Source organism: Thunnus albacares, chromosome 24 (genome assembly GCF_914725855.1).
Source record: "Thunnus albacares chromosome 24, fThuAlb1.1, whole genome shotgun sequence".
Lineage (NCBI taxonomy): Eukaryota > Metazoa > Chordata > Actinopteri > Scombriformes > Scombridae > Thunnus > Thunnus albacares.
In genome coordinates, this window is record NC_058129.1 from 11,732,744 (window position 1) to 11,760,331 (window position 27,588).

General features: G+C 41.5%; 1 protein-coding gene across 7 annotated transcripts in view; it reads right to left on the reverse strand.

Moving 5' to 3' along the window:
• The window catches only part of LOC122976189 (neural cell adhesion molecule 2-like), a 436,488-nt gene that overhangs the window by 263,594 nt on the left and 145,306 nt on the right, over window positions 1-27,588 (reverse strand). For all 7 annotated transcript variants that reach the window (XM_044344505.1, XM_044344504.1, XM_044344509.1 and 4 more), the window contains one exon: window positions 23,249-23,540. In XM_044344505.1, coding sequence (XP_044200440.1) covers window positions 23,249-23,387 — 139 coding nt within the window. In that variant the 5' untranslated portion in view covers window positions 23,388-23,540. The remainder of the gene's footprint in view (window positions 1-23,248; window positions 23,541-27,588) is intronic.

Consider the following 27,588-nt stretch of genomic DNA (forward strand, 5'->3'; position numbering starts at 1 on the left):
TTTGCTAAATGATAAGCTCGGATCCCAAAACATGCGAGGCATACAACAAAACACCTGAACTGAGTCTCTGCAAGCAAATAAGCCATTTCATGCTCAGCGTGAGCATCAGGTATCGAGCTGAATATGCATACACACGCACACACACACACACACGAGCGCACATAGATCAAAAAACGCTCACAAAGACAACATTTCTCATTTTTAAAGCGACATCTTAAAACTATATTAACATAATTTATTCACATTCCTTAAACAATTTTTCATACTGGTCTGCTGCGTAATGATGCTAATTCCAGTGTTAAGATAATGGATTAGTCAGAATCAGACGTATTAAGATCAACTGCGTGTTAAAAGGATGAAAAGTGTTCTTTAAATGCATTCAGGGTCTCACTGTTGTGGCAGAGCTGCACATGCTGTTGATTTAGATCTCTACACTCTGACTGGAATATATATATATGTGCAAATGTTTCAGATATATTATTTTTGCTTTACCAGCTGCTGCTGACTCTTGCTGGGAGATTGTTATTAAGGCTTCCACATGCAACGGACATTGCATGATGATTACTGTGTCTGAGAAAAGTCTCTGGATTGGAGAAAAAAAAAGTGTTATTAAAAAAATACAATGACATTATGCAATTCAGTGAGGCAGTAAAAGTGGAGTTTAACCCCAATTCTGCATTTGGTTCTTGAATAAAACCTCATTAGTATTTGTAAATGACAGCCTGTGATTAAAAATCAGCATCTGTGCTGGAGTTTTATACTTTTCTCTCTCCTCGGTAAAACCCTACCAAGTTTAACTGTGTCTATCTTCAACAGAATGAAAGTTTTAATAAAGGTTGTCTGTTGTGTTGCTCCCAGCCTGGCTCAACCATGACGCGCCTCTATGGGATCTGTTATCTGATTGGCTGTTTGCCAGCGGCAAAGTAGGGGAGAAAGGGGAGGGGGACAGGTGAGAGGGGGGTGTTGTGCACCAAGCATACCGCTTTGCAGCACTGAGAGCGTTCCAGATGGCTGTGATTTATGAACCTCTCAGAATGGTGGGACTAATGAACGCTACACGACATGTGTTCGGGATGGAGGGACCGTGTTCGGCCATCACTCTGTCTTTGAGGAGGGGTCTCGGACATCGTATCATAAGTGCAAATAGACGTTGAAAGTACTGTAGAAGCAGGCTTGTAATCCATCTGCTTTGTTAGATTAAAACAAGATCACATAAAAAAATGACATTCCTTACAAGAATAGTGCTTAATCTGTTCATACAAGCACTACAAATTAATCTAATTTGGATGATTAATTAGTTAATTAGGTTGAAATGTCTAGAATGGGAGACCTACAGGTAGCCACTGTTCAGCACCTGCACCTATTTCTGCTCATGTTAATAGCACAATATAACAGTCTAAACCATCATTTTATGTTCTGCCAAATGACGATCGCTAATCCAATAGAAAATATTTTTGTCAGACGTACTCATGTGATTGCTGAGCTATTTTTACAGTAGCACGGATGATTACAGTTACCATTTTTATAGTAGATCAGTGTAATCCCATTACATGGATATGTTGCTCCTCCGCCCTGGCACCATGTTACCCGGAGTCAGCAGTATGCTCCAGGTGAGCATTAGCAAAAAAAAGGTAAAAATTGATAATGCACGGTGTATTCAAAAATGGCAACTTTTTAGGAATTAAGAAAATCAGTCCTGTTTATAAAAAGATTGTTTTTTTAAATTGTGTGTCGGGTATTGAAATGGATTCAAATGTTTTCTGAGTTCACTGAGGCCCACGTAATCCCCAAGTGGAAGCGAATGGCTGTCATGTCATCGGTCCGGAGCTGAGAACTAAGCTGTGTGTTGTGCAATCTCTCTCATTAGACACTAAGTCATGAAATGCCTGCCGCTGACATTACACACAAGTTAAAGGGAACGTTAAAACTTGTCAGAAATCGTGATTGATAAGAGTCAGAGTGACTTTGCTTTAGGGCTTCTTTTTGATGTTTTCTGTAGGAACAGAAGAGTTTTCTGCTCAAGGTTTTCGTCCTGTTAAAGTGGAGTTTTTCCTCGCCGCTGTCGCCAAGTGCTTGCTCATGGGGGTAAAGCTGGGTGTCTGTAAGTTAAAGGATACAGTCTAGACCTCCTCTTTGTGTAAAGTGTCCTGAGATGACCTCTGTATCTTGACCTGACTTGACTAAATATGCTTTTCACACCATCCATCCCATCCTTATTCACAAAAAGTCTGCTGTTTTTTTTAAAAAGTCTTTGGCGCTATCCTCTAGACAGATCTGCAACAGCTTCTTGCAAAGTCAATGTAAAGGAGAAATAAAACCACCACAAGAACTCTGCAAACACAAAAACACTGTTATATCTTTAAAAACCTCCTTACCTACTGAACATTTACACCAGGAGAAAAGTACAGACTGGTCAACAAAAGTGTTTGCAGAAATCAGCTATTCTCTGTGATTTACTCGCTGCTGAGTAATGTGTAAAGTATTTCCTTTCACAGCTTTTTTTTTTTTTTTTTTTTTTTTTTTTCACGGCCTTTGGTGGCTGATGTGGCTTGGTAAATGGGAACTGGCTTTCAAAGCACAGCCGGAGCTTGGAGGCTGCCACAGATGGATGTTTTTAACGTTTACACGCTCTCTCAATCAGCTCCTGCGGGATCCTTTGATAGACACAGGGACAACACTGACTGTATGTTTGCATGTTACCTGTTCATATATTGTGTGTGTGTATTTGTGTGTATGTGCATACCGGGATCTGTTAGTGCTTTCCAAATTGATGTTTACATGTGTCCAATTACCTAATTACTTCCCCTTAGTCTGATCTGGAATATAGTTAATGAAGCTGTTAACATGCATAGCGTGGGAGGGGGAAAAAAAAAAAGTGGTGTCGATATTCCCATTTGACTGAGTGAAAAATCGCTTCAGCACCCCATAGGTTTCAAGCTACGTCAATCATTTCTTTCCAACCATGACGTGCTGTTATAATGTCGGGGCTGGAAACACACTGCACCAAATGTCTGTGGAAAAGAAATTTGTGTAAGAAATTACCTTTTGAACTGTTCTACTTATGCAAATTCACATAGCTACATCCTTTCTGCCTGTTTAAAGCCTTTCTCAGACTGTTAGACACTAAATGGTCTGTTAGCTAGTTAGATGCGCGTCTATTCAACTGTGCAATAAGGACAACCTGTCCAAGTGACTCATGTCAGACAACCTCTTGTTCTTTATTTCTGTTTTGCATGTTATCTAATAAAGCAAGAATCACTGCTACTCTATCTACACTTAAAGCCACGACGAATTCACATAAATCCAATCATATTTTCTCTTTAAACACCAGTGGAGTGCTTCCCTCATCTGTGCAGCGATGTTACAATGGCGATACGGTCTGTTAATCACCAGACAGCATCCCCAATGGCAGCCGTCTGAGTCAGATAGAGAGAACGTTTTGACTCAAGTGGGAGGACTTGCAAAGGAGTAATCATGGGGATATTACTGTGCAAAAGACCTTCTCCAGAGGCAGCTGAGGAGATGAGATGTGCAATTTTCTGAAAGCTGGAAGGACAATGAGGCAAGACCTTTAACTTGTCAAGTTCAACTGCAATCAAGGAACAATGTTACAGTAAATTCTTAAATGCATGAACACTTTTGAGATGATGCTCCCCACTGTCATGAGTGTCAAGATTCACTCGGGGTGAGTGGACTGCAAAGTGCAGAGAGGTAATATAAGTGAGGTAGAAACAGGTGTAAATTAATGGAAGACAATGGGGCCAAGAATAGAGCCCTGTGGGACCCCAAGGGCTTATACAGCTGTATCTGAAAAACTGACCCAGTGTTTCAAGTGGATTTTCATTGCTCAACACTATGTGATGTTTCTCTAAGATCTATAAACACAAAAGCTGCCGTTGCCTCCTTAAGTTGAACAAAAAAAGGTTATTTTCAGGGAAAAGGTGTAAAATCTTTCATTTTATTTACACGTTTATCTCTTCACAGTTCAAGGTGATGCCTCTAAAGAATATCTAGGTAAAAATCAAAGTAAATAATGTTAAACAAGAAGCTTTATTTATAGTGTTTCTTGAAGTCCAGGTCAAAAAAAGAGTCATTGACATCCTTAACTGCTTTTTAATGTTAACTGAAGAAAAATGATGGTGCAGTGAGGCAGAAAGTCTGGCTCTAAGTTTGTTGGCTATGTTGTTTAGAAGAGAAACATAGTTGATGTAAGCAAAAGGCAACACACAGACAAAGCTTCGGCTGGCTCAGACTCAATTACACACAACCATGACAGCAAGAAATGAGAGGTACTGCAAACATGTATAAACACAGACACACAATCAAATACACTGACTGAACCCGGCATACGTGCACGTACACACGCATATTTACGCTGAATATATCCATACGGAGGGAAAAGTCTGAAGCAAACTGATGCCAGCCTGCACAGACACAGTATCTCTTCTTCTCTCATATAAACAAACACACACAAAGCAGTGAGAAAAGCTGAGACAGGTGGAACACAAACCACAGCGAAACTTGCTGAATATTTCATAATGTTTTTACTGGCCTGTCAGGAGCGTCAGAGCAGCGTGGCGTGCGTGTGTGTGTGTGTGTGTGCGTTTGTGTCTGCATATGTACTGATTTAAATTGTATACAAGTGTGCAGACGATTTCATTTTTTTGCATTTGTGTGTGTGTGTGTGTGTGTGTGTGGGTGTGTGTGTGTGGCTGGGAGTGACAGGCCACTGTTATGATTGGCTGTCAAGGCGATGCTCACTAGAGAGCATGTGGCCGGTAGCTACAGTCAGTTCATCAAGACTCAATGATGCGCCAGAGAGCAGGCAGGTCATACGATGATTTTGATGATTTTGGCAGGGTGGAAAGCACGACTGGAATGAAATATATATACAGAGTGTGTGTATATATATATATATATATATATATATAGCAAGTGAAAATGCCATCTCCAGCACATCCCAGTGTCCCTCACTTGTTGTTACTATTACATTACATTTTACATGCTACATTTTAGAGGATCAGAGAGTTTGTGTTTTTTGGCCTTGTAACAACAAAATATGACACATTTGCTCCAACAATATGCACATCACAATATAGATACAATACACCTTAATCCAGGTCGGTCATATAGTATTTAGACACTTTAGACCCTGCTATAAGAGGTGTATGATAAGGCTGAAATCATATATATCTAAAAAATATTCACATTCATGATTAATAAAATGAACTGTGCTCCACTGCTTTGTATTATATTACACAAACAAAATCTTAAAGCAGCATCATTAATTTTTTAAATATTTTTTGCCAACATTCATTTGGAGTCGTGCCACCTAAGTTCAACATTCACTCTCCTTTTAGTTCTGTTTTGTTCTCCACCTACTCCTGAGGGAAATGTCTGAAATATCTGGCTCTTTAGCCGTTGCCTTTGTTTGTGTGTCGTTTGGTGTTGAACGGGGAGCGTGCAGTCATTTGTCAGAGCTTTTTAGGTGGAAATAGGGTTGATAGGAGTGGTGAGAGCGAACCAAAACAGTAAAGTTACGGGCCGCAAAGCAAAGCAATGAGCTGAAAGATGCTAGAACAATCCAAAACAGCTCGTCACAACGAGTGACCCCTATCACATTACAGAAAGTCATTTGATCCATTGTGAGCACAAAAATATTGATTAGCTTACAGCTTTAAATTGCTCCTTTTGTTGGATTTATATTATAAAATGCTTGGAATCATTAACATAACATGTTTATATCTGCAAAATACTATTATACTATTATTAAAATACACTGAAAGTTGATGAGTGATTGAATTATTTCCCAGCCAGTAGCTGCTTTTTCTCCAGTGCCATTGATTAGGATTCAGACCCAATATCCGCAAATATGACACCTCTTATCCTCCAAACAATAAACAATAGGAAAGTAATCTTTGAGTGTCAAAGTGCTTAGAAAACAATTTTCTTACTGTTCTAAGCTGCTGCTTATCTGGAAATATCCTATTAGTGATAGAAGGTAAAGAAAGTCCTGCTGTTGTGGATATAATTCCTCGTCTATACACCTGAGAGCAAACGTTAACTCCTACAGTCCTTTTTTTTTTCCCCCATCCAGCATCAGCCGATCCTAATATATGTAGGTGAAAGTCAGGTAGACGCTGGCTAGCTTGTTAGAAGACTGTGGGAGTGTTGAGGTCAGTCTCTTTCCTCCTGTCTCTCCTCATCCTTGAACCCCTCCTCCTCCTCCTCCTCCTCCTCCTCTCCGGTCCTTTTTCCTCACCCGCCGACCTCCTGCACCTCCTCTCTCTCTCTCTCTCTCTCTCTCTCTCCTCAATCTCCTTCCTGCCTGTTTGTTTATCTGTCTTGCTTGTTACCCTCTCTCTCTTCGTGTCCCTCTCTCCCTCTCTCTCTCTCTCTCTCTCTCTCTCCCTCAATCTCGCTCCGTAACAGGTGAGTTCCCAGAACTAATTACAGGAGGCTATCCCAGGGTGCAACGGGGGCCGGCTCATTTGCAGGCGGAGGGAGCGCGAGAAGGCTGTCTAATAACATTTTCTACCGCCTGATTAAAAACAGCCCATAAATCACTTGTTCACATGGGTCTATACACACGCACGCGCATGTGTACACACGGCGTCGGATTGAGCCATCAGCCACAGCCACATGCCTTTAATACACACTAAAATACTGTACGAGCGGTTTGAACGCCTGAAGGACACACACACTTACACACCCCGGTCTCACTATCACATAAAGCCGGCACAAATTAGGCTCTTTATACATTCATATAATGTTATAGTATAGTGATAGATTTTATATAGTTTACATGTATGCAGAGAACGCCTCTTGTGTATTTTTCATTTTAATTTGGGTGATGAGGCGATAAAAATGCAAAGAGGACCATCACGACCTTCCGGGATGAATTTAAACAATGAATGAACGAGTGATGTCGTTTGAAGTGATTTCATTTGACGAGCGGAGAACTCATTAACGCCTTTCACTCTTCCGACACTTCCGCCCTCACCATCGATTTTTCCTCGCGGGCGTTCGTTTACTGTTTACCCCTTCCTGACACGGCTGGAACGAGGAAATGGAACACAGGAGGGACTAAACGGCGCAGACGTGTTGGATGACAGGCGGTCAGCGGACGCACGTGCGCCCTCCTTTCCCGTGCTTTCATCACGCGCGAGGAGTGTCGGCGCCGTCGAGGGAACGGGGGTCACGTCTGAGGCTGCGGGTAACGATTCGTTCAGTTATCGATTATTCTGCTGAATGTTTCATTTTGTCTATTAAACGTCGGGAAAAGAATGAAAAATGATAATTACAGCTGCCTAAAGCCTGAAGTCACAACTTTGCTTAAAAAATAACTTAAATGATTGATTATTAAAATAGCTGCAGATTAAATGTTTCTGTCCATCAGCTAATTGAGTGTTTCTAGACTCTGTGTGTACATTTTAATGAGTTTAGGCTGACTATTCAATGAATAGATAAAGGGTTTGACCTTCCTGGCAGTGTGAGGAAGCCTTTAAAAAGCAGTCAGGCCTTCATGTTGGTAAATGGAAAGAATAATTAAACAGCTATTCAATTTTTAAAAAAGTGGTATAACTTCATGGTTTTTGGTCAACATTTTCTGAGGGTTAGTTAACTATTTAATTGATTTCAAGCCTTCTGTCCTGTTTAACGGCTCAAACAAACACTGTTTATCACCTTGATACTTCATGACTGAATTTTCTGATTTTAAACATCTGCTAGAGAAGATAAACACCTCACTTTGCTCTCAATGCGATGTTTGCCATTTCATACATTTTACATTCGGACTGGTTGCACAAAACAAGCAATTGAGGACTTCACCTTGGGCTCTGGGAAAATTTTTCTCATTTTTCTGACACATTTCTCAGACCAAACAATCTAATTAACTTAACGCCCTGCCTTAACCGCCACAGCGCTAGTGTTTGATCACCCACACAGCCTCATACTGAACTTACTGAACAAACCCTCCCTCATAAAGCAAAAACACATACACGACACTCCTCTACATTACGCACATACGCGCACACTTTCACACACTCTGAGCCCTCTAACCCTCTAACTGGCCCCCACTGAGGTTCATATGGAGTGCTGCCGTCTCTACTGGAAGCTCCCGACACAATAACCCAGTCAGTAGATTAGCGGCGATAGGATCACTGGCCCTGCACGGCAAACAATGGCGACTCTCTCTGTCTTCACACACTGACGCAGGGCCATTTCGCATGACTCTCACTTGTGTTAAATGGGCAAATATCTGTTTGTTTGTACACACGCGCAAACCGCACCGTGTCGAGTCAGCTGCTGAGGTAAAAGCATATGAATCGCTGTTAGATAAAGGCTGAAAATAGATTTTTTTTACCAAGAATCCTCCAACTCTTCTCACTCTCCGCAGTCTTGTCGTGCATAAACTTTCAATCTGACGGATTTCCTTATGAGCCGATCGGAGTAAAGCAGAGTTTGATTTGAGATTCGGGAGGTGAAAGTTCATGTATCATGGCACACAGGCTGTTTCTTCAACAAACAGCAGCAGGTGAATGGCGTTACAAGATAGGTGTCAAAAAAAAAAAAAAAAGAGGCGAGAGTGAAATTTAAAGCGACTTAGAGCTCCTGCGGAGGTGGGAGCAGCTGATTTCTCCTGCTGCTCAGATGTCAAGCTGCTTTGTGAAGGTTCACGCCGAGCAACGGCTCACACCACCCGTTTCACACAAACATACACCGAAGCCACGCTGTCAGATAATCAGCATATCGAATCCCAACACTGGCTGCTTTATAGTATACAGGATTACTTCTGGATTGCAAAATAATCTAATTTATTCTTAGTTTGTGCTGCGCAGACGAGCAAGAAGACAAGCTCTTATTATGGTCTAACATGTAGTCGGACATTTACATCTCACGTTGAGCTCACTGGTAAGCCTTGCTCTGCTGACCTCACTTGGCACTGGCTTTCAATTTTTATTCCTCGCAGGTTTCTGCAACTTCTCCTGAAAACTGCAGGAGTTCCGCAGCTCTGTGTGTGTGTGTGTGTGTGTGTGTGTGTGTATGTGAAGACACCGCAGATGGTTGAACATGTTGAGCGCGGCCACACCGAGTGTATCTCCCTCCCTCTGCGCTGCTGATGGACTATCAGGCCTTCTCATGATCACTTACTGAAGTAGGAATCCCGCCAAGAGATTATGATTGGACTATAATCGCCAGCTAGCTGGGAGGTCCTGATTTTGATTCAATGCTTGAACTTTCTCCTCCGCTTATCTGATTTTCTTGTCATCGCGGAGACGTGCGGCGCATGGCTGAACATTAAATTAAAACTTTTGTAATTATCTCAACATTTCAAGCAGGGAGCTGGCTGTAATATGAGACACAATGATTCCAGGAAATCTCAAATGTGTGTGTGTGTGTGAGTGAGTCTGCCTGCATGCCTGTGTGCATGTTGTTTTGCATACAGTTCTGCTGATGCAGGCAGATACAGGCGCTGCATCTTCACTCAACGCTCGGAGCATCGAGCTAGAAAGGGGCAAAACCCAAAACAGCGGAAATCAAAGAGTAAGCAGAATCCTGAAATAAACACGCACACAAACAAACAAACATACACAGCTGCAATCTAGTCCCTTATAACTCATTTCCCACTTTTCCACCATCAGCTCCTCGCAAGAATCATATTTGATTTACACACATATAGTGTCAGGTTTCACAATGGGATGACCTATGAGCTTGGGATCAGCTCATATCCTCTGCACACACACACACACACACACACACACACACACACACACACACACACACACACAGCTCCTGTCGCTAAGATGCAGCGCTCAGGTGCTAAAGCCTCAGAGGCACGTCGTCCAAATCTATAACAGGCAAAAGACTCCCCATTAAATAACCTTGGAGTGACACAGCATCCGCCTGAGCCCGGGCCATGCGTCAGACCGAGCTCCACGTGCTTCATCACAGCAAAACACTTTCAACTCCTCACAAACAACCTCTCCACATAACAAATGGTTTTGTTTGGGAGGCACAGGGCGTACTAGTATACTGTAGCGAGTTTGTCTTTCTGTTTCCTGTTTTCTCAGGTTATACGAGTGAACGGTTATGTAAGCGAGGAGCGAAAAGCACAACCGTCACACACCCCAGTTTATAACAAGTGTCCTGCGTTTGAGAAGTTGGGACTCACGGTAAAGCCGAGTGATACCTCTTTGTTAGCACAAAGTAATAGCCTTCATATTTCTAGGCCTTTTTTTATCTGTCTGTCTGTGACATATAATGAAAAATATGTTAATCATCCTTTGGCGACGCTATAAAAATGCAAACAAAGCCAGAGAGCACAAGGACGGTCCTGTGTTCTCTTTTCAGCACACATTTTTTATCATTGACTCCATTTTGACTTCAGCAATAATTGTTGTTCTGAAAAGATGATTGTTTTAGTTTTTCTTTTCTTTTCTTTTTTTTTTTTTTTTGCCCCCCGAGAGTTCTTGACAACACCACGGGTGGACGGAGCAGAGATGCAGCGATGATCAGTATTCATAAAGCTAACAGATACTCATTCTTGGAAGGGGGGCGGACAAAAAGTGAAAGAGAAAAGCAAAATTGTTTGTGAGACAAAAGATCAATGGTGCCCGCCTGGAGTGTGGCGAAAATTGTTACATTGTATTGTATCTTATGGCATCTAACGCTGTTATATATATATATGTGTGTGTGTGTGTGGTTGCATTTTCACATGTCTAAAGCTGCAAATGATGTTTAGCGGAGCCTTGGGCCAAAAAATAATAAGCCGATGACCATGAACAAGATGGACGTGCACAAGTGACAAGATTGCTGGCTGTTGTGGTTGTTAGATTCCCTGCAGTAATGTCATTATTATTTACACTTAAATAAATACAGTGGTAATAGTGGTGAAATAATCCACCCCAAAGAATTTCCACAAAAATGCTCGTGGCAGTGCTCCTTGCTATTCTGTTTTTGGTGGTGTGTTGTGTTGCTTTCTGTTCCCACAGATAATTGGCCCGATGTAGAGTGTTGAGGTTTTTCTAGCACGGCTACATCACACATTTTCCAGCAAACTAAAACATCAACAGTAAATATCAGTTTTTGGTGTCAGGCCCTCAGAATCAAAAAAAAAAAAAAAAAGAGAAAGTTCTTCTTTGTTGATTTGCTCTTCTTCATCGCTCAAGAATCATACTGGGAACAATTCATTATAGAAGATGCAACTTCTCCACTGAGAGTAGACTCAATAGACCAGAATTATGTCAAAAAAATCTCCCTTTTTACTGTCAGTATTGTTCCACATTTAGTATTGAATGCTTATCTCCGGAGGTTGTTGACAGGCATTCTGGGAAATCTAGGATATTATTCAACTAGAGGTAGACAAGGTGGGTTGATGTAAGATGTATGTAAGACTAAGAGCTCTGTGAGACTGTACATAGTCACAGCAGTACTTTGAGCTACATGCTAACATTAGCATACTAGCATACTCAGACTTCCGATGCTAAAATGCAGATGTTCACTGTAGCGGGTATCATATTTACCATGTTCAACATGTTAATTGTGAGTGTTAGCATGCTAATATTTCATTATCAGCACTGAACACAAAGTGCAGCAGAGGCTAATGGGAATTAGCGTCATTAGTTTTGCAGGTATTTGGTCATAAACCGATGTGCTTGACAATTTTTCATTTTGATCTGATGATGGTGCTTGAGGAAAAGTTAGGGGATCACCAAAGTGATTACAGTTCATCCTGAGGGGAGTATGAATGAAATGCAGAGATATTTCACTCAAAACTACAAATATCAACCTAATGGTGGTACTAGAGGAAAAAAGAGGAACATTATCCATTGTCTTGGAACCACAAATGTACAAAATTTCATCCCAAGCCATACAATAGTTGAGATATTTCAGTTTGACCCACAGCAGTGGACCAATAAATAGAATGTAAATATGATAAATGAAGACTGCTTGTGGCAACACGTCATTATCTAATGTAAATACATGTATAGATGCTGCATGTACTGATTTGAACCTTGTTGTGTAATCGGGCTTCCAGCTCTGGAATATATTTTCATCATGATGACACATCATCAAAATGGCTTCTGAAGACCCTGAAAAGATGTTATTTCCTAAAACCACTATTGTGCAATTTTTTTTTTTTTAACTGAAACAAAAAAAAGATGATTGGGTTATTCTTTCTGAATATATATTTGTATACTATGTTACGCCATGAGCAAGTACTCGACGCCAATTTTTTTATTAAGCAGACTTTGTGAAAAAATATGAATCAGTGCTGTATGTTTTGTGTCCAGTGAGTTGAGTGATTAGTCATTGTGTTAATCCTCGCTCCGAGGCGCACTGTTGTGAGAGAGTTGGTTGCTGTGTCTAATCTCGGGCATTGCAAAGATAATCATAAGAGTAAAGCAGGCCTCGGGGGCACACCACTCTCCACGTCTGTCACTGTGGATTTCACGCTGTTGTCAAGTGAGTATTTGTGAGTTTTTATGAGAAAGAGACAAAAATTGCAGAAATGTTAAGATGTGCTTTAAATATAGAGGCCAATAAAGCAGGGATGCGAGATGAAATTAAAGTATTTTCCTGCATTCTGGAGTCTTTTATGTAACTTCTACCATTAAAATATTACATCACATGGCTCAAAGTTGCAACCAGATATGTATGATACACTTTTAAAGGACAAAAAGGAGAAAATAAGTTGTAGTAATTGAACCAAGATGAGCAAAGCTTTGTCCAGGAGTTTCAAGGAAGGAGGTTCATAGGTGGGGAGGGGGGGGGCTGTGGGCCAGGTTTTACAATCACACAGGTTATTTGGGAACTCTTGGGGAAGTGGAGGGGGACCTCAGTGAACTCCTCATTTCTGTGGGGCTTTATGTAGCGTGACGGTTCCAAATGAAACTGCCTGATCATGTGGGAGCGCTCTATTAATTTGTAGCTCAGGCCGCCTCCTTGGGGAGAGAGCTGCCACAGCCGCTACTGCATCCCCCCCTTTTTTTGCAGCAGCAGCAGCAGCTTCCAGCAAAGCTTCTTGTTGCTTATTGACTGAGGAACTCCACTGCAATGTTTCTCCAAAGTCCACGGCTCTGGCTTTCGCCTCAAGTGCCGAGACGATCTATCATTCCTTTGGTCACCTACTCCAGACACTTCACAGGATGGATGAAAAGCAGCGTGAAATAAAAGTAATCTTAGCTCTTGGAGCAATATACAGGCTTTAAGCTAGCTGGGATATACTCTGTTCCTTCAACATAGCATGCTCTGAGAAATCTAATCTGGTTCTGTTACAGTATGAAAGTCTTGTTGAGGTATGGCCACAAAAACAGGAATTTCAAGCTAACAAGATATTGGTGGTGGAGTTTTATAAGTAGCAACCTGCTGTGAATGGATGCCAAGACTGACTTCAAAATAAACAGCATATTCTGTATTGTGAATTAGTTTAACACACATTACATATACTACAGAACACCATTTTGAGTTATGACTTGTTTACGTCAAATCACGTTCACAATCTTTGTTTCCCAGGATGCTTGTGAGTCTCTGTCGGTTGCTCCGGTGCTCATTACAATCAGGCTCTATCAACAAGAGCCAGCTACAAAGGCATGTGTGAATGCACGAGATCACAAGGCTCTCTTAAGACTCAAGCCCCGAAGCATATACATTCACATGAAAGGATGGCCAACGCTGGCACTCCTCCCGCAAATCTTCCTCGTTTGCCTTTTCCCTGCTTCACTCGGTATCTTTTCCTACCTTTAAATATGCACAAACAACATGCATGTGGTCTAATTAGTGAAGTTTTCTGTAGGTTTGACGAATTTCTGAAGGAAATATAGATCTCTACGTTCAGCCCTACTGCACACATAAAACAGGAAAAGAAAAATAAGCTTTACAAGGTAGGATAGTAAAGTAAGTAACCTAAAAACATCCTCAGCCGAGTGCCTCATGTGGAACCCACTGTGAAGAAAAGTTATTTCACCTGGAGTGCCAGCACGTCAGTAAACATGCCATCTGATCTAAGTAAAGACAAGACAGGTTCTTTAATTACTGAAAAATCCTTTGTGTATTCCCATTGAGACACAGATCCTTGGGAACTCTCCGGATGGTGGGCGGGAAGGCAGCAATCCCAGAGTGCCCACATTGGGAGTAGGCCAACTAGGAATGATGGGAAGCTGTGCGGGTATAGAAAGTAATTAAAAACACGCCTACAGTTTGCCTCTTGCGCCTTATGAGTGCTTGCAAGACGATCATTATGACTTTGAGAGATAATAACACGCTTGACGGAACAACCCTGAAACAGCCATACTTGAAAAATACCGCTGTTGTGCAGAAGAGAGTTGAGTAACTTCAAATTCATAGGTGTTAATAACTATATTGAGCAGCAGAACAACAAACATCATTAGCTTCCTGAGCAAATAGCATTAAGCATTAGGTGCTGCTTGAAAAGCTTCCCACGTACTGTAGGGGAGAACAGGATATCTTCCCCCTACAGACGCTGGTGATGAGACTATAGTGTGGGAGGACCACGGAACAGAGCGAGCACATGAAAAGAGGGAAGGGGAAGAAAAGTGGAAGAGAGGAAGTCAAACGAGAAGAGATAGAAACAAAAAATAAGCTGGCCCACATTGCATTAGGAGATTCCGTTTGAAGATTGTCTGGCATGGAGAGGCAATCAGGAGAGCAGGGACTGTTCGGCCTCACTGCGAGCTATTCTGCTGCACCGCGACCACATCTCAAGTGTCCCCCCCCCCCCCACCTCCTCCTCCTCCTCCTCCTCCTCCCTCCACTCCCCTCCCTCCACCCACCCACACCCTGTCTTTCTCTCTCATCTATCGCTCACTCTCTCTCATCTATTTCTCATCAAGCACTGCCTCCCATAAACAAGGATATTGGCCACCAGGCAAGAAATCTGAGAAGACTGATCCCTTTTCAAGATGGTCTTTGCATCATTTCCTAGCAGAACCAAATCCCGCAAGGACACTGGACGACTCATCTTGATGCACTGTTCAGTGCTGGGAAGTACCAGTGGGGGATACGTCGTCAACCATGCAGATTCTATCCCAGCCACTGTTATGAAACCATTAGGTATTGTGAGGTGTGATTGGCAGCTGGGCTGATCTCCTTGGGTGGGTCAGCAACGGGACCACAAGCTATTCACTCGAGAGTCCATCAATCACAATTTGGCTTAATTAACCAGCAGGAATGACAAGCCAAGGCCCCACTGTCTGAATGGATGGATGAATGGATACAAGGAAATATGATACAATACAATACAGTACAATACAATACAGCAGAGGATAATTTAATACTGTAGGCCCAAAGGAAAACTAAGTCTGCAAGGCCAGCACAGAAGAGACTACACAATAGTAGATGCCAGCCACAGAGAGAATAGTTCACAACATTAGGTTAAATACTACAGGCTGGTTTTCAGGTTCATTACAGATCGTTGTTATCTTATTATAAAAGCTAAGCTCTAAAACATGGTTCACATAGGGCGTCCTGGAGGTCTCAGGGCCAGAGACCTTTGTTATCTCCCCTCTCTCTCCCTTTATGTCCTACCAAATGAAGGCAAACATGCCTGAAAGACAACAAAAACATGGATCTCATAATCCTCTCAGACTTGAGAAAATTCTACAACTTCTTGAGCTTATGAAACTTTCTAAAACCCTAAATTTACAAGACGACATGCATAAAATGACCAAAATACCTCCAAAAATCAGACATTTGAACACCTACATCTCCATGACAACTGTGCAAACTCAATTAGTGACAATAAAGTTTTAGTACCACGAGCAAAATTAGGGTTTTTCAGGACCTTATTTTGAGAAATACAAGCATATTTTTCCACCAAACACTTAAAAACAAATACAGAGTTTTAAACACAAGCAGCTGTAGAAGAGATTTGCCTAAATAAACTTGTCTAAACTAAAATATTGATTTAAATCAGTTACTATATGATCAAAGTAAACACAATTAAGAATTTGACCAGCCTTTGTTAATTTCAGTCAGTACAAAAAACGTATTGAGGTTTAATGTTCTTTTAAAAAGCTGCTTTTTTTTGGCATAGACAATTTCCACACAAGTTTACAAGCACACACAGAAATTTCAAGATTGCTTGCAGTAATAAAGGCCACTCTCTGGCTTGTCTCATCACATTGATAGGTGTGTCCAGAAGCCTGCACCACTCTCTCATTAGTGTCTGCTAGCCAGCACAGCTACAATTAGCATTAGTCCTTTTCTTAATCACTGTGATGGACCGTGTAGACATTCGGCAGCCTCTGTGGGCTAACTCTAACTAATGCCCAATCGACGCAAGGCCCGCATCCACCAGGAAGAAGTAGAAAAATATTGTTGTTGTCTGTCGATAGAAGGCTCCTCTTCATTATGCTTCTATCTGTGTCTCAGCGTTCACACATTCAGCTGTCTGTTAATCTGTCATCCAGGCACCACTTCCTGTCACCCGTCTATGTCCATCTTGCTGCCTTCTGTGTCCAAATTTCTTGTGTCTGTGTGCTGGTACTTTTCACTATGTCACCCACTACAGTGATGTTATTTCAAGATGGGAACGCATCAGTTCACTTCTGTGAATAACTGCTTTTAGTGATGACTCATAGAAGTGTTATTTCTTTGTGTGCATCTGCTGTGCAACATCTCATCGATGGCTGTATCAATTCACCACCCTGATGTATTTGCCCAATTTCTGAGACGTTCTTGTCTGTATTTATTTTTCTTCTTAAAAGAGCCGTACCCACTTTTTCTTATTTGAAAGTTTTAGCTCCATTATATATTTCAAAGGCGTACGAATTTTTGCAATTCCAGGCAAATGTATTTCCAAATGGAAACTATTAAAATTCTCCAACACAATATGCTTCTGAAAATGTTTCACAATACTGAAAGGTCTTCAAGATTTGTCGTGAATGGACTAAAACATGCAAAAACACTTAACACTTACATAAAAGTTTATGTCTGCAAGAGGAACGTGATACACTAACTTTGTGCTGTAATTAACACCCCGGATTTATCGTGCTAATTAACACCACACAGATGGGCTCGGAAAAGGTGTTTCCAAAAAGCAAGTCTGGGGGCTGACAATTTAAAAACTTGAAAAATGTCAAAAACTCAAACAACTTGTTATGTTAGGTCAAGTGAGGTTTACTTTATTGCCTTATTTTGTTGTTTAATCTGTTTATTTATTTATGCTTTTGGAGTGGATATGTTCATGCCTCTAAACTGCAGTTATAGTTGAGATAATATTTAAGACAACTTATTTTGGGGTCTAGGGGTTAAGATGCAGATTTGAATCTGACCTGGTATCATTGTTGCATTTCTATCTATCACTATCTAATAAAGGCACAAAATGTCCAAAAATTATACAGAAAAAAGAACAATTTGAATTTTTATAAGATCTTGGTGTCCTCGTTTACTGTTACAGCACTTCACCACTATCTTGCAAAGGAGATAAGCATGAATATATTGTACCAAAACATGTCAAAAAAACTGGATTTCACACTATTAATGAGTGCAATATGTCTGTGTTACAGTAAAGGTAATAATATGGATACTGATATGTATACTGCTTGCCTTTTGACAGTTAATCTTAATTTAACGAGGGTAGTAGAGATACTTATAACTGCTGATACCTGCTGCTTTTACCTAAGAGTGAATAAATTTAAATAAGTAAACACATCAGATTATTATGTCAGGTAAATAAATGACAATCTCCAAGAGTTCTTAGAGCTCTTGCAGCAGCTAAAACAACCTTATCAACCAACAGATTAACATAAAAGCACACGTGAAGATGTTGTTCAGTATATTGCAGCTTCATTTTGTTTCGCCTACATCTATCATGGATGTTTTTCCAGCAGACTTGCACATTAACGTTGTCAGTGTTAACGGTACTGTGAGAGTACGGCATAACAGTCGATGTCATATCTGTGTGAACGCAAGTCTACACACATCACAGTTAATTTAACACATCTGATAACGCCTTTGACACACACATCCATACCAACTCTCAAGATTGTTGATGGTGACAAAAGTCATATAATTAACTATGACAACCTAAAAAAAAATTAAAAAAAATTCCAGCAGCTGGCTGAAAGATGGCAGAAGAAAGTGACATCACCATAAAAAGTCCAAACAGAACCCAATGGATGACGTCACCAACACAAAGTCAGTGTTTCCCTGAAGTCTATAAATCAGACTAACTGAGGAGTAGGCGTACAGCATAAGCAGACTATCTACTGGTGTTTCATTTTGTTTATGTAAGTGTTATGTCAGAAAAACTTCTTTCTGCAACTTATACTTCAGATATGATTTACGTCAGGCCTCTCTGAAGCAAACCCCAAGGCTTCGGTATAGTTATTAATACGGCCTAAGTGGGTCACTCAAAACGCACAGCCCAAACTAGAGTGGTTCTGAAGCTCTTCTGCCATTTCTCTGATCCCTCTGTTCTTCATTTAATCGTGCCTGCCGGTGCCCAAAACCAGAAGTAAGCCCCAGACCAACAGTGCTGCGTCCCATGAGGGGATGTGATTTGAAGGAGCAGACTATGAAGTGTGTGACTATGTGTGTGTGTGTACGAGCCATGCAGAACTAAAGTGAGCAACAGGAGAGGGAGAGGAGGACCGTGCGACCACTTTTTCTCCATCCATCTGTCAGTCAGCCAGTGTTCCCACTGATTCTGTTGTCACCCTGGCATCCTGGCTCTGCCTATTAGCCTGCTAGTTAGACTGGCATTTAGACTGGCAGGACACACACAAGCAGGAGCCAAAGGGTCTCCTGCTTGGCCAGCACCAAACTGATGTAAAACAGTAGACAAACCCACAGGAGCGCCACCGCGACATGCAGCAGCTGCCTCCTCCAATCACGTCAGTCTGGCCTAATTTGATTCCATCTCGACAGGATTCAATTACATTTTATTAATTTTGGCACAGTGCGACTCCATAGAGTTTGATTCGATCTCTGGCAATGCAATTTAACTAGATGCAATCAGATTCACTTGAATTGAATGAATTTTTAAACATGATCTCTTCCTCCCTTCTCCTTCTGTATGTATCGTCTCTTTCTGGGGTTCAGAATATAGAATATAAACAAGCGATGCCTTCCTAAAAGAGAACCCCGACTGCTTGGTGTATCTACATTTTCTTGGCTTCTGGTTGGGAGAGACTCCCTGAGGAGAACATTAGTCAGTTCCATGATAATAATGGGTAATTTGAGTGAAAATAGACTGACGTTGGCAGAGGGCATTATTGAGCATGCTGCTGTTTTTTTTGCTCCGTGCATCGCAAATAACCAAAGCTTTTTCAAAATATGCCAAGTGTTCACCTACTGGAGCTTGCAGCTGGAATGTCATCTCTCGTCTCAGTGCCTCAAGTTACTTAAAAGCCAAGAAATGTATGATTACAAGACAATATGTCTTCAAATAAGTATGAATATATTTGCTACATAGGTCTCTTAATCCCTGATACTAATCCTGTTAACTGAGCTGTGAGCTAATGACTGCACAGCTTGCACACAGCACCTTCCAGACATCCCTTGAGCAAGGCAGTTCATTAATATCAAGGCGCTGCACTACGGCTGACCTCTAAACTTCCCGACGATGAAGTTATTTATAGATGATCCACAGGTTTATTTATGAAGAACAAAAGGTTCTGCAACTTCATGAGCTGTGGGGAAGTGCTGAAACAAGGCGTTTGAGCAAAGTTTTAGTCACACAGCGTACTCGTTAATAATTTAATAGATCTACAGCCTTTGAGTTTGGAAATAAACAGGAAATACGGGATCATATGCAGGTAGGAGTTGGAAAACTACGGCGACATCTTATCTCAAAGCGGCTGCTCATTTCCTTTCCGGTCTTATTTCTGCCATCTCATTCTCAGCAAGCCGACAACACCCCTGCAGCACAGATGCTTGGCGGTGCTGTCCTGGTGGATCCAGGTGTTTAGAATGTAACACTCTCCTCTCGTCTTATACGCGGTATACAAATTTGATGCTAAAGCCTGAACTCGACAGGCTGAGTGCTAAAGGGCACACATGAGAAATCAAAAGCTTGCAGGCAAATAAATAGCATATCCATAACACTGAGATTGCCCTTTGTACAATTCAGAGGCCTGCTGACTCTAGTCGTTCCTTAAATTGATTTCTCATATGCGACTGCCTCGAGGGGGCGATTCCATTTTCATATATACACTGGCTCTCTATATGTGTGCTCTCCTTCCTAGTCTATTAATCAAATAATGCAATCAATTTCACCTTCGCAGGACCAAGACACAGGGACATTTCTTTTGTGAACAGCTTTGCATGTCTTTAATGGGAGTCTGTGACTGGTGTCGCATGATGTGATGGGTGCAGCATTGTTCCATTATCAAGTTATCAGCTCAGCCAGTAATATATTGTAGCAGAAACTTTGAGGTATAGATTTTGCTAAAAAAAAAAAAGAAAAAAAAGAAATCTGTGCTACCCTTATTAATATCTACCTGGTGATCCATATGTGTAGTTTGAGGCAGTGCATGTGTGGTGTGTGCGTTCATGTAAGCATGTACATAAACCAGAACTACAAGATGTAAGCAAACCTCAAACACTTAAGCCCAGGCTCAGGGCGCTATGAGAGACACTTAAGCGCAGGGGCATAAATCTTTTAAACCCTGAGCCACTGACATTTCCCCCCAGAGATACAGCGAAATATCTTAATTACGCCACTTAACATCACATTGGCGCATCCCGGGTGAGCCCAAGCAAGCATATAATTCATTGTACTAAGCATCGGTAAAAGCCAAATACATAAACCTTCAAGGATGCATACTCAAGCGCAGGGTAAGACGGTGAGCTGGGGACTTCAAAAGCAAATGTTTTCCTTCAGGAGCCAGAGGGGGGAGAACTGAGGACATCTGTGGAGTTAGTGTGGTAGGAGCTGGGGGCACCTCAATGACTTCTGTCAGAAACATCAAGCTGGCATCATGAATCTGAGAAAAACACTCTGGTTCTGTGCATTTAACTGATGTTTTTGTTTCTGCTCTGAATACCAATCTTTGCCCTTCACCTTAGAACAACCCTCACTATTCACATTACAGCAGGTTTGTCTAAAAGGTCAATTTGCGTGGACTCTGCCATCATGAAAAGCATGATAAGAATGGAAATCGGTTGGTAGTGTGATGTAATACTACTGCAACAAAGGGGAAGTAACAAAGCAATGAATATTCCAGTTAGGGCTTCAGAAGAGTCGCCTATGTATCTTTGTTTTAACTCAAGGGGATCGCATATATTAAATAAATGAAAATAATCCTCCTCTTCTTCCTCTCCATCATCACAGCCACTTCTAACAGCCTATTGATTGAATGGCTGTAAATATGAACCGCCAATAAACCCCTGTCCTTTTAAAATATTGATGATAATCAAACCCTGTGCCTCTGTGGCTTCAGGCGACTTACTAAGGTATGCTACAAATCTTTATAATGGGGGGTTTGCTACTGTTTTTATGTCACAGATCACCAAAACAAACACACATTAAACCATATGGACTCCCACAATTCTCCACCTGGCAAGGCTGGTTTATAATTTGAATCTTATGCAACTTTCCTTAGTACAAGTGTTAAAATTATACATCAGCAGTGTCAGAGGGATGTGTTATTAAAATTCATAGTCTGTTTTACACCTCCATACTGAAGTAGCTATAGTAAAAATTTATCTATGCTCCTCCATTTTTGCTTTGGGGATCCTTTGGAACCTCTTCAAGGACGCCTAGTGGCGCCCGAGCCCCACCTTGAGACCCACTGCCCTGAAGGACTTCAGCAAGGCAAGTATCTTTAGCCTGAATGAGATACAACATGCTTTAACGAGCAGTGGCTTATGGCTTCACTCTTGGCACCACTTTGCAGCGCTCTACCCCCACCTGCCGTTGTGCGCCAGGAAGCCAGTGTGCTCACACTGCAAAAAATGTCCATCTAACAGCTCCTTATATTTTGGGTTTTTAGACCTTTTAGTTTCTTTTAACAAGTGGAAAATTCACGCTGAAGGGGATAAGATAACCCGTTTTACCCTCGATGCAAATTAACTTGTTGCAAGATTTGTTTGGGGGGGAAAACAGAAGCCTGCTTTCTTTAAATGCATTGCATGTATACAGCAAGAGATGGAGGAAAAAAAGCTCATCGTGCAAAAAAAAATCTTTTTTTCGCCTCAAGAAGTGGATTAAGAGTGAATTTGAAGCTAGAAAATGAAAGGAGTTGGGTATTTTCGCAGTGCACGCAGGGCGTCTGCCCGCGGTGCCACAGCGACGCGCCTCACTGACCAAGACACAGTTAAGACACATACACAGAGAAAAAAAAAGCCAAAGGCGACTCTGTAATCGCTTTCAATCGGCTCCCTTTTTAGCAGCAGTAACTCAGGTAACATCTTTATTTCCCTCCACGCGTGCAACCAGCGCGCGGGCGCACAGGGACAACCATCACCCCCCTCCGGATCAGGTGCGCCACGCACATGAAACCCCAATTAACGGTGAAGTGTCATCTCCTCCTGCCACGAATGCAGCTCATATTTTGCAAAACTTTCCGAAGCATTTTGAGACAGTGTGACCGCGTCACGGGCCCGATGGTTGTCACGCACAGCCCGGGCACGAGATGCAGACACAGATGGAAGATGGACCAAATCTCCCAATCCCACAGTATTTTTTTTTCTTTCTGTTGTACGCAGCAGGACAGCGTGGACAGAAGAGTGGGTGAAAAGACGAAAGGCGTTGGTCCAAATAAATATGATTCAGAAGATGGAACTGAAATTAATGTCTGCGTGCATGATGTCACTTTAAGTTGGAAGACATCCACGGTTTTTACGATTAAACCAAGTAGGACGGAGCTCTTTGCAAATATGATCCATACACCAAAACAACGCATCATATAGATAAAAAAAACTCAAACTAAACGAGTGTCTAATGATGAAGATAACAGTTTTTGTCCGGGGACTAGAGAGTGTGTATCTAAACAGCTCACCCACCCTAAAAAAAGGACCCCATCATAATCCCCCTTTTCAGTAAGAAAGCATTCTGGCCCCTGCAAGACGTGCCTCAACTACAAAATAACGTCCAGTTAAACAATCCACCCCTCTCTCTCCCTCTCTCACTCCCCCTCTTACTCTATCTCTCTCTCCCCCTGTCTCTCTCCCCCAGCAGCTCTTTCTGCCTGCTGCAGATCACGATGGCAAATACACTCAACTTGTCCACAAAGTCATCAAGCTCGAGGATTTCACCCCCTCACGCACGCATCCCTACCTTGGCTGCCGCAGACGAGCACCCCGAGGAGATGGACGAGTTTGAGCATCATTTTCGGGCAGGTTTCGCGCTGCCGGACGCTGCTTTCAGCTGCTGTAAAAAAACGACAAGGGTGACACACACGCTCGGCTCCGTTCATCCGCCGTCTTGGGCTCCGCTGGCGACTGATCTGCCTCAGCTCCTTCCTTCCCTTCCTTCCTATACGCGCGCTCCCGCTCCCGCTCGTTCACCGGGCATGCTCTGCGCTGAGGACCCCCCCAGCATCACTTCTCTCCAACATCACTGCTGGAAGCTGTTTGGTGGAAAGCAAGACAAGGATCAAAGTCAAGTCAAACATGTTTATGATTTGGGTGCCAGATATTTTGTGAAAGAAGTTGAGGAAAAAAATATCTTTGGTCCTTGCATCTAAGTTGGCTTTGAGCAGGGGTGCAGCTAAGAATTCTGGGGACCCTTTCCAGCTGTGGGCCCCTGGATCCACCACCTACTTACTGTATGATCCCACTAAGGAACATGGTTGCTATTTATCTCAGAAATCAAGGCACACAGAAGAAAAATGTCTCACTTGAATGACATTATCTCATTCCCTATAAATCTTATCAAAGAATCTGTGTATTTAACTCGTCAACACAACCTCAAAATTAGTAATCATTCAAAAATATGACGTGTTTCTGACATATAACATTAAAATATCTGACCTTTAGGAGCACAGCCATTCAGCCACAAGTGTAATAGTGTAACAAGAATCATTTCTTGAGTCAGGTTTATGTTAAAAGTTTCAAGTTTTGACCTTTAATTATTGCAACCTCGTTAGCCCAATCACTAAGCACATGGTGCCGAAGATTACTTGTCCCTCAACTGTCCCTTTGGAGCAATTTGTCATGTTTGAGTTCAACATAACCTTTTATTTTATTGCCTCCATTAGGTCAGAACACTGTGCTGAAATGTGTTGTCCAATAAAGTTCTGTTAAAAGTGATTAAGTGATGTAGCAGTTATGGCCTTTTAAAATTTTTGACCTCCAGTGTATATTTTTCAAGTGTAAAATAAAGAAAATTAAATGCTGCTTGGACTAAAGATGACTAATCCATATAATATGTAAACAATAGATCAAATGACTGTATAACGTGAGAGTTGTGGATCATGCTGAAACTCTACAGAGCCTTTTAGTGTCTTTCAGCTCATTGTTTTGGTTTCACAGACCAGCAGTTCCTGTCTTTAGCAATGACAGGCAGCTGTTTTCACCAAACAAAACCTGTCCAGCACCAAACAGTTGACAGGCAAAGTTTGCGACCCGCTGGTGAACTCAGTGGAGTATTTAGCAGCTTAAGAGCCAGATGAGTCCAAAACAGAGCTAAAAGAAGTGTAAATACTGGACTTACATTCATCAAGTGGACAGAAAACACGACGCAAAATGAATGTTGTGCATTTACTGGATGTGTAAATAGGAAAATTTTAGCTAACATGTTCACCATATCAACCTTATAAAGTGATAGTTATATGTCATGTCCCAGCACAGAACCGTCTTGCTGTAAGGTTTTTCTTTGTTGGTCAAATAGTAAATAGAAAAGGGGGAAATAATTCATTGTACTTGTCAGAATTATCACACAATACTGACATCTAATTCCATCAACAAAAATCAATCAATCAACACAACATAACTCAAACAAATTACAGAATTCTTGGCATAATGCTTATTTTGGATTTTGTGGAGGCAGTAATTATTACCTCTCATGGCGTCCAAGAAACAGATCCCGGCTTTGCAAGCATCCCTTTTGGGAGCAAATGAAGTGATCAATTAAAACTAGACAAAACTCAGATCCACTTAAGGAAACAGAAATCATACTGGATTTTAAAACCACAGTTGTGGCTTTTAGGTTTGCCAAGATAAGGAAGCCAGACCAAGTCCACTTCAGCACCATGTAATCCTCTTTTTGAGCAAAAAAGAAATCATGATCATACCTCCAAATTTTGTCAAAATCATTAACAGATGTCTGTGGTTACATCGTAATAGATTGATGGATGGATTGGTCAGTGCTGCTGCTACGTACACATGAATCATTTGCTATGTGTAGGGCACCAAGTGCTGGAGGGAGCACCAAACAGCACCTCAATAAAGTTGGAAATATATTCACAGATTCAAACTTCCTGGATCGATAACTCATAAGCGAAATGTTGTTAAAACACGACACCTCTTCCCTACCGTAGTAAGGTAGACAACGAGCTACAACCTAACTTTCACCAAAACGAGCCATCCTCCGAGCTGGACTAATAACATTTGTCTCTATGTAACCAGGCTGTGAGATGAGTGCACAGGGATTGTCTATAAAGTGCAACACCGAAAAGAGATACTACAAAAATATTCAATAACTTCACTCTTTTACAGTGTGGTGTCCCCAAAAATCACTTCACACATCAATGGTCTCCTGTTGCTTATACTACATTAAGTTTGGAAAAACTTATAGAGTGTAGACTCCCCAAAAATCAACTGTTATAAAATCACATTGATGAGGAAAATACATTTCTTTGGTTTATTGAAGACGTGTTTTTTGCCTGTTCTATAGTTGTGTAGTGTAATATATAGGCTACTGTCTTTGCACCACAGCGCAATTATATTTAAGACACCCAAATGGCCAGCAGCAGCCCTGGGATTGGTGTACACAACCTCAATCCATAGTCCCCTCTCCGGGTTTCATTTTGGGACAGCAAATACTCATTTTTCGGCCCATGACTTGACCCACATTGCTGTGCTCCTAACGGGCATGTGTCAGAAGGGCTCCTGAGCTGTAATTCCCCAAAGTTGCCTGAAAGACTAATGCTACAGAGGTAAATGCGGCAGTTAAGGAAAAGTCCCAACCTGCCTAACAGCCATCTAGAGGTGAGTTTTTGGCTCTCAGGCTTTCGTTACGGTCAAACTTTCCAAGTGGAATCTGTCAATTTGTGAAAATGGAGGGCAACAATCATTTCCTAATGAGACCTGGATGATTTGTTTTTGTTTTATCTTGTTATGGTCTACCCAACAATGCTGCAGTTGTTTAATTGATGCAATGACTAATTCATTGTCCCTGTTAAATTCAGACCGTGCCTTTTTGTTTTAATACAACAGCATCATCACACCATTTTACTGCATTAAGAGCCACTTGATATTCTTCTAGCATTTCCCTTGCTGAAAGGTGTGATCATTAAAAGAAGAAATTAATTGCAAGTTGAAGTTTTCTTCTTCAGAACAAGTACGAGTGTGAATTCCACATCAGCTCCTTCCGCAAACAATTTGCTCCCTCATGGCTGGAGGGCAAATTTATGGTTTTAATTGTTTTAACAGTGTGGCTTCATGAGTCATTGAAATAGCAAAGTTCACTTTTTTTTTTCTGTCCGCTAATGTAAAATGTCTACCTGCCCTTTAAGAGGGTGATGGAGGTGCAAAAAGACTGTGTAATGCAGAATAAGCTCACCCCCGTATGAAATTCTCTTGACATTCAGTATTCTGCATTTATAAAACAAGACCGTTTAAAGAGAAGAGTCCCTTCACTCGCAACAAGGAGGTCCCAAGTGCAAATCTTAGGCCTGGTTTGTTGTGCATCAGACAAACTGAACACTCAAAAATGCAACAAACAGGCCAATGAGTATGAATGTGAGTGTGTGGCTCTGTGTTTATGGATACAGATAATGTATCAGCTTGAGGGTCAGGGCTTGTAAAAGAAAACTTTATCCAACAAGTTACATTGCATCATTGATGCCGTCATGGTGGTTGCCAGACGACATTAATGATGGTTCTTCAAGAGATGTCCGATATTCACGCTTTCAGAATAGTAAGTGTACTGTACACACACACATATATATATATATAAACTATAATTTGCACCAATACTTTGCTTTAAAAAGGCACATTTTCCACTTGCTTTAAATGAATAATAGTATAATAACTGCTGTCAGGGTATGTCCAACTGTGTATAAAAGGCACAGTCCATTTCACAGTAAACATGTCACTGGTAAGGGTCCACCACTTCACTCTTGCACAGTATTGCATAATACAGCTTCCCTTTGTGCTGGGGAAAAAAGACTTAGTGTTTTGCACCAAGTGGAAGAACTTGTGGCCTTTCTTGAAGTCAAGACTGTCAGTGATCGCTCCGTCATCACCGCTGTCACCCAGGCGAGCCAGTTGCCCTGGCAACCAAGTTAAATGGGTGTATTGAAGAGTGGACTCGCATGCACAGATAATGCATTGTTAAGGTTTTGTAAGGCTTACAAGTTAACAAGTCACCCCCTCCTCTCCCCAACCCCCCTTGCAATTATAACGCCTCCGTCGAGTCAAGTGCTGTAAATTTTCATAATGTGAAAAACACTG